The sequence below is a fragment of the Symphodus melops genome, assembly GCF_947650265.1.
Source record: "Symphodus melops genome assembly, chromosome: 2".
Taxonomy (NCBI): domain Eukaryota; kingdom Metazoa; phylum Chordata; class Actinopteri; order Labriformes; family Labridae; genus Symphodus; species Symphodus melops.
This window is the reverse complement of record NC_136692.1, coordinates 30,258,747-30,266,359: the sequence shown is the minus strand read 5'-3', so window position 1 is coordinate 30,266,359 and position 7,613 is coordinate 30,258,747. Positions and strand designations below refer to the sequence as shown.

The 7,613-nt window shown below is 40.2% G+C and overlaps 1 protein-coding gene and 1 long non-coding RNA gene across 2 annotated transcripts in view; one reads left to right on the top strand and one right to left on the bottom strand.

The window, feature by feature from the left end:
- The window catches only part of LOC306820359 (ras-interacting protein 1-like), a gene marked incomplete at its 3' end in the record, with an annotated part of 17,874 nt that extends 15,419 nt beyond the window's left edge, over positions 1–2,455 (bottom strand). Inside the window, exons 1-3 of the mRNA XM_079338178.1 lie at positions 1,861–2,455; positions 1,053–1,391; positions 572–807 (exon numbers count right to left, since the gene is read on the bottom strand). Of these exons, the coding sequence (XP_079194304.1) occupies positions 572–807; positions 1,053–1,391; positions 1,861–1,988 (703 nt within the window). The 5' untranslated portion in view covers positions 1,989–2,455. The remainder of the gene's footprint in view (positions 1–571; positions 808–1,052; positions 1,392–1,860) is intronic.
- Positions 2,456–3,394: 939 nt separating this feature from the next.
- On the top strand, positions 3,395–6,939 carry LOC306820388. The gene is made up of 3 exons (XR_013778664.1): positions 3,395–3,663; positions 4,053–4,159; positions 6,471–6,939. It is a non-coding gene; the product is annotated as an uncharacterized lncRNA (long non-coding RNA).
- The last annotated feature ends 674 nt before the right edge of the window (positions 6,940–7,613 follow it).

Here is a 7,613-nt window from a genome sequence, read left to right as displayed (position 1 = left end):
TGTTTTCAAACTTCAGTTTATGTTTGAAAAAAAAACATGATAAGGTGTTAAGCTAAGCTAAGTTGCTACTTGCAGAGGAGCAATATGTTTCAGAAAGTTGTTGGACCAAGAATAACAGTGATAATAAAAATCGGTGAAGTAAGACAGGGAGAAACACAACAGACCTGTGCCAGAGACAATATGGTCGCTTAGAGCGCCCTGAGCAGGAAGTGAGCTCTGGCTGAAAGAATAACAGGGCGAGTGGACACATTCAGAAGGGGGAGCGGCCTCCGTGTTTCACGGGGCCCTAATGGAGGGGCCCCTGCAATAAAACAAAGATAAGAGAGGGGCCAGAGTGACCTCCCGTGTCCCTCCCTGATGCTTTTGTTCCTCCTGACCTCCCTCTCTCTTCTGCTCTTCCCGCTGATAAGCTGCACAATAAGGTCGGAGGAGAGCAGGAGAAAGGCTCCCCCATGTCACACAGACTCACTGATTTAGTGCTCAGGAGTACAGATGCGAGGCTCTCTTATGTTTATCACTCAGGACGGTTTGACGTGAGGTCCCTGAAGCAGACCAGAGACGGGACATTTACCTGCCGTCACGGTGTCTCTGTCCTTTAAGCTCTGCTCCTCTACGCTCGCTCTCAGCTGGATTTCAAAGCGTCTGGAGAAGCCTTCTTTTGGTTTCCACAGTGACTGCAGCATGAGGGGCTTCTCGTGGTCTCCCACCACCCGGAAACACTCCCTCCTCCATTGGTTGACCGTCCCCGTCTGTCCGATCACGTCACACAAGACGTAGTCGCTGGGGTCTTCTTTTTCCAAACAGTACCTAAAGAACCAGACAGACAGATTAAAACAATTAAACAATTAGAAGACTGCAGTAGATGGGCATTGTTTCACCACTAATGTCCACATTGAAATATCTCAACAACCATAAAGTTGATTGGCAAAGAATAAAGGTTACACTTTATTTTTCTTTCAGGACCAATTCTAAAAATTTAGAAATGTTTTTTAATTTGGTCCAGTACCATTATGACATCAAAAAACTTGACATTTGAAGCCCCTCCCCCTCACCTCTCTAAGGCCTCCTTCAGCAGCTCCTTAGCACTTGACTGAGTGGTTGCCAGCACGCTCTTGTAGTTTGTCCCCTGACAGATGTCGCTTCCAAAGATCTTGAGGATGCCTGGTACGGACATCTGACTGGACAGCTCCGCTGGGTCGTCTGCAGCCTGTCTGTCACCGGCCAGACTGCCTCCGCTGGGTGGCAGGCCGTGGCGTCCCCTGTCCCGAAGGTTTGGACTGTGGTTGAAAACGTTAGAGAGTCTGTTATTGTGGCGGCGGATTTTGCTCTTGGCCGGCTGCCGGACCACCACTCTGTCTGAGGATTGGACGATGCTGTCCGAGTTACTGGACCTGAGAGGGAACAGAGGGGTAGACCTGATGAAACCGTGTTAAACATGCATGATGAGGTGAAACTTAAAGATTTGTAATTTTAGTGTGAGCCTTTCAAAAGGAGTTAAACCGAGGGTGTGAATGTCCACAGGGATTTTCATGGATTAAAACAAAGGTGACTAAAACTTGAAAACGTTGCCTATGTTTAGACTTCACAAAGTTGTTGACCACTTCATAAATCACTATGTCAAAAGTGCCATAACATATAAATAAATTATGAAATTGTTATTTTTACTTTTTAAAAAAAGGCAGTATTGTAATGGAATAGTTGAGACATTAGGAAGAAAAAAAAAAGATAATAAGTAATAAAGTGAATGGCTAACAGACAACAGTACTGTGCATATCTTCAATGGTTTTAAGTTAAGAGGAACCACCTCACCTATTTCATATTATTTATAGCCTGTTCATATCGCGGTGTTTACAGACTTACTGCAGAGATCCATTGCTGGGTTTCCTCCCCAGTTTGGCCAGGCGCTTCTTTGGAGAGCGGATAAGTAAACCCACAGGGAAGTTCAGAGCCTGTTTATTAACGTGACTGCTTCTCTCCTCCGAAATCATCCTTACTTTTGGTCTTACATGTACACAATAAAACTGTAAAATATTAATATGAGAATGCAATAAACATTCTTCGCCGGTAGACTGGCTGAAAAGGAGAAAAGTAGAATCCAGACGATAAATTTCCGCTTCCAAGTCGACAATTAAATCCGAATAAATCACGAAAAGGTGTCCAACACGACCTTACAGTATGTTCGTCAGTTTTAAAGTAACTCAAAGTGTAGGCTTGGTGGATGAGATGGTCCAGAGTTAAATTCCCACACAAGTTAGAGGAAAAGCAATACAGAGCTGATTATTTAAATCAGTTGTCAGTAAAATAAAATCCAAACAAAGTTTGAAAAGCAGAGGAGACATTTCGATTCTCAAAATTCCCCTTTTCGTGACTGAGGTAAATCCACAGAGGTGATTTAGTTCCGAGAGGTCCGGGAAACTGGAGGGGACTGAATGAAGAGGGAGAACCTGCTGCTGGAGACACGAGCCACTACATGTGACGTCACTTCAACTCCACGCGCCTGGGCCGCGAGGAGGCGGGGAGAATTCATACACACACCTGACAAAAGCAAATAAATGTATAAATAAATACTGGAATAAATAAAAGAATGAATACATAAACGAATAAATAATTAAATGTATAAATAAATGCTGGAATAAATAAAAGAATTGATAAATAATTCGATGTTAAAATACATAAACAAGAAGACATAAAATGATGAATAAATAAATGAATAAATAAATAAATAATAAAATGTCTTTAACTTATTTCAACATTTTTCTTTATGTCTCCTCCATAAACAAACTTTTTGCTTAAAAATGTTTCTACTCTTTTGCGCATTTAAAGAGAAATGCTGCCATTATGTGGACATAAGTGGTACTACAGTGTTATGTACAATAGGTTGTACAAAGGGCTGACAGATTTTAAACTCCTGCAGGTAATTTGGAAATACCTCAAGTATATACTTGATGTAATATATATATCTATATACACACACACACACACACACACACATATATATATATATACACATATATACACACACACACACACACACACACACACACACACACACACACACACACACACACACACACTATATATATATATATATATATATATATATATATATATATATATATATATATATATATATATGCTCTCGCTCTCTCTGTGTGTGTGTGTGTGTGTGTGTCAGAAAATACTCGTGATTCCGTAAATTGTATTTTAAGTTGAAATTAACCAGATGTTCTGTGCGTTTCCGTCTCTGATTTCCGGTCCGGGTTGTCACATTCTGGCGAGCTTGACGCGAGCCTGCAGAGGGATTTGAAACGGAGCAGGGTGCAGAGGCACGCTCGAGACCGGGCAAAGAGCCTCATCCGGCTTGAGAGAGAGAGAGAGAGAGAGAGAGAGCGGGTTGGCATGACAACTGCTGTCCTTTCTCTCCTCTTAAAGCATGAACGGAAAACTACACTTCGAAGCTCTGGAGAAACAGGAAAATAAACGTAAAACCGCCGTTAAATGTGTTTAATGTGAGTTTGTGTGGAAACATAATGCCTAAGACCTGGTTTAACAGTAGGTTGCAAAAAAATCCTTAAAGTTTCCCGTAAAATCATTGGGGTGAAATGACCAGATCCTTCTCCCTGCTTCAGTAAGAGAGAAACAGCTGTGGCTCTCCTCTCTTCGGTGAGTTTAAACTTAAGCCCTTAGACAGGATATATTTATTACCAAAGGTTAAATCTAAGGGTTTCACGCTAGATTATCCTGATGACAGTTCCTTTTGTTGTAATTATTGTTTGAAGGACTTTTTATATAAAATCGTGCTTTCCTGTTGTTACTTGATGAACTCTAGTATTTATGTATTTTATGTTGTTTCTAATGTTTCTATGTCCCTGTTTTTTCTAAATGTCTCTTGTTTTTGTCTGAACAGCAAAATTATAGTTAAAGTTGTATTTCATATTTAATGTGTATTGCATTGCATAAACTCCCCCCCCCCCCCCCCCCCCCCCTCTCTCTCTCTCTCTCTCTCTCTCTCTCTCTCTCTCTTTCTCTCTCTCTGACACATACACACTAAGTGTACTTTTCTTTGTGGTATTGGGTAATATGCTGAGAGGCGGAAGTGAGTGAGCTCCACCTGCAGATTGCTGTGCACATCAAGGGGTTTGAAGATAGCAAGATTCAGGTCAGACACACTTAGAAACATACATACACACACACACACACACACACACACACATACACACAAACTTTTCTGCAAACGGCCTGTTTGCGCTGTCTGAATCCACACAAAGAGAACCTCAGTCTTCAAACTGAACGATCTTTCTGGTGTTGAATGTCTTTTGTTACTGTATGAAAAGGTATCTTGATCTAAAAAAAAGGAAACTACAGAAAAGCGTTGATGAGGAAAAAATGACGCATTGGATACAGCTGTTTGTTTATCCATATATGACATGAAAAACACATAACCAAATGTTAAACATCTTTTCACAGATGACCCTTTCAAGAAATAATAAAGTTTTAATTTACTGAAATAACATGTAGCTGTCTATCTTAAATAAATAAGGACTGTTCCATCTGGTGTTTGTCACTTAAGTTTACATCTTTTCTAAAGCAAATTAGAAACATTTCAGCTAAATCACATGACCACAAAAATGGACAAATCTGTCGTTGCTCTGCTTAGTTTGCATACACCCAGCGTTTGTAGCAACGTAAATGAAAGCTCCTGTGAGAAGCTAAAGGTTTTTTGTCCATTTTGGTTACCATGTAGACAAAGTATAACCTTTTTTTATCTCTTTTTAATTTTGCACAGTAGATGTGAAACGTTTTTCCACAACAGATCTCAGTGAATCTTTTCTTATTGGAAATGTAAACTAAAGTTGTTTCAGCAGCAGGCAGTTTTAGATGTTCAGACAGTGGTGAAACAGTCAGTCTTTGTCCTGATGATTTTGCTTTTGCAGGTCAATAAGAGGCATCAGTATTAATAGAAATCTAACAAGCTCAACACAGCACAGGAGCTTTAACACTTGTTGGGATTATCAGTTTAGTGTAATTCTGACTTTACATGGCTGTAAACTATTTCTAAGTGGTGCTGTTGGGGGATTTTTTTTACCTACTGTCAAGGCAGCCTGTTGAGATGAAAGTGAGTGCTGTTAAGTGCAGTTAAGACTGATTTAACTTTATGAACACGACACAACTTAATGTTCTCTCTCTATGAACTAAATGATCCTCCTTCGTGATAACAGAGCGTCCTCTGATTTCCTTTTCAACAGATGAGTTGCCTCATGTACATTTACAAAATGTCATAAGGAGATTTTCTTTACTCTCTTAAGAGACACAAGTGGATTTTGATGCTACAAGATGAAATAATGTACAGAAAAAAAAAGTTAAATCTATTGTTAGCATTATGAGACTATAGGAAAGCAAATGTATAAACATAAAATGTTGATTTTTCAGTTGAAGTGTTATCTGGAAAGTTTGTACCTGTTTTATAATAAACGTGTGACTGAGCCTCTGTCGTAGTACTGAGTGGGGTTTTTGAACCTCCATTCATGAAGCGTTTAAAAATAAGGAAGAATAATGTAAAATAACAGAAAAGGAAGAGGAAGCTACATCAAATGAACCACAGACACTTAAAAGGGGCGTTTATTCGACTTTTGGAGCATTCATCATGTGTGTTAATAGGCCTACATTAAGCTTTCAGTTCTACGTTCAAAATTGAGCCGCTGAAGTATACAATATAATTTTTTTATATTTTCCCAGTTTAATCGAGTGTTACTGTTTTATACATTCATCTGTCAAATACATATAATTCAATGAAGCATTATCAGAGTATTGTTAAATCAAAACAGTTGTATTTTCTCTTTCTGTAAAATGTCCTGCACTCAGAAGTGTTTCTCTAACGTCTTTTATACAAATTAAAACGCCTTTTTCCTCCTAACACAATGTCCCATCTTCTATCTTTTGATTGGTTCTATCATGTTTCAGAGGGAAATGCGTCACAGCATTTCATGGGGACTTTGACAGACATTTTAAAGTTGAACATTGGTTGTCACCATAGACTGTGTTGTCACCTGTGTCGGTTTTTCATCCATTGATGAACAGAAGAACCCAGCATTCACAGCCTGGGTGCTCAGACCTAACTGAAATGAAATGAGACTTTCTGGGCTACTGATTGTCACACCACACCCTTCCCCTTTCAATGCCCACTGTTTATAACAGCCTCAACAGCATTACTCTGCCAGGTCATCTGAACTGGCGCACAATGAACCTTGGGGTGTGCTGGGCCACGAAATTGTGACAATTTTATCATGACATTATTGGTCATCAACTGCGCCCTGAAAAGGGGGGCCATGAATTGTCAGCCTAAACATCCGGTCACTATGACAACAGAGAAAGAGTTGAACTTGAGGTGTATGTATGTATGTATGCCAACATTAATGAGTTGTAAAAACAAAAAAACATCCATCACTTCTCCGCACTTGCTTCATTTTTAGACACTGGGACAAGTGGACTCTTATTTTGAAAGGCAGGACGGTAGTGACATTTACTACAGTCGGTGGCTGGTACTGTGAGGAGAGGCGGTGCGCTTCTTGTCGTCACGTTGCAATATCAGAAAGCAGCGGAGCGACAAACCGCAGTGAAGAGACACTCAGAGCTGCACTCATCTTCCGTCTTCACAAACAGGAGAGACATCAGAGCGGGAGAATCACACCAAACTGGACTTTCTGTGTTAGTTTTCAACCAACATCTGACTTCAGTAACATGCTGTGTTCACACTGTGGACGGAGAGGAGGCCAGCCTTAGAATAAACTCTGAACAAGTCCAATAAGTTAACTTCAGTGAATAGGCCACTCGAGGTAAGAAGAACACATTTGATGACATTTAAAATGTGATAATACTTCGGCGAACTAACACGAGACCTGCATGTGTTTCTTTTTAGTGACTGCTCACTTCTCTTCCTCTTTTTTTCTCGTTTTTATTTGTCTCCCTATCTACAAACCATCGTCACGTTTAACAAGGAGATGCAAGTTTGTAGTTTAGAAAATAAATGGAGCCCTTTGGACATCTTTTCTGCATGCATATAGTCCTACAGTAGAGAGAGTTGACCTCGAGCTGTTTAAACTACTTGTAACCTGTAACCACAGATCAGGCTACTGTAAGCTGTAGGCCTATGTAACCATGTACATGTGTCTGGTCGTGTTTGTATGTTTGGTATCCTCGTGTTGGTTTGCTGCTGTTTTATTTGCTTTTTGTCCCTTTGTGTTTCTATTTAGCTCTCTATAGGGAAGTGGTTCAAAGTCTGTTATGTGTGGTTGAGGGAAGCCATCATTGTCTTTAATCATTTCAGGGCTTCTAACAAGGAAACAATATGTTTAATATTGGAGTGAACACGCTGTGATCAGACACCAGAGTCCGAGGCTGAGGCTCTGCTTGCGAGCTGATGGTGTGTGTGACCCATAGATTGTAACTATTACGGTGTGTGTGTAGAACACAAAGGTCCACACCCTCCTGCACCCTGCAAGGGAAGAAAACAAGGAGCAATAATAGCAGCTTATCAGAAGCACCAGAGCATCAGTCAACTGACTTTCAGGGCTGCATTTTGTTTTGGTTGTTTTCTCATTTTAATGTTGTTGTTT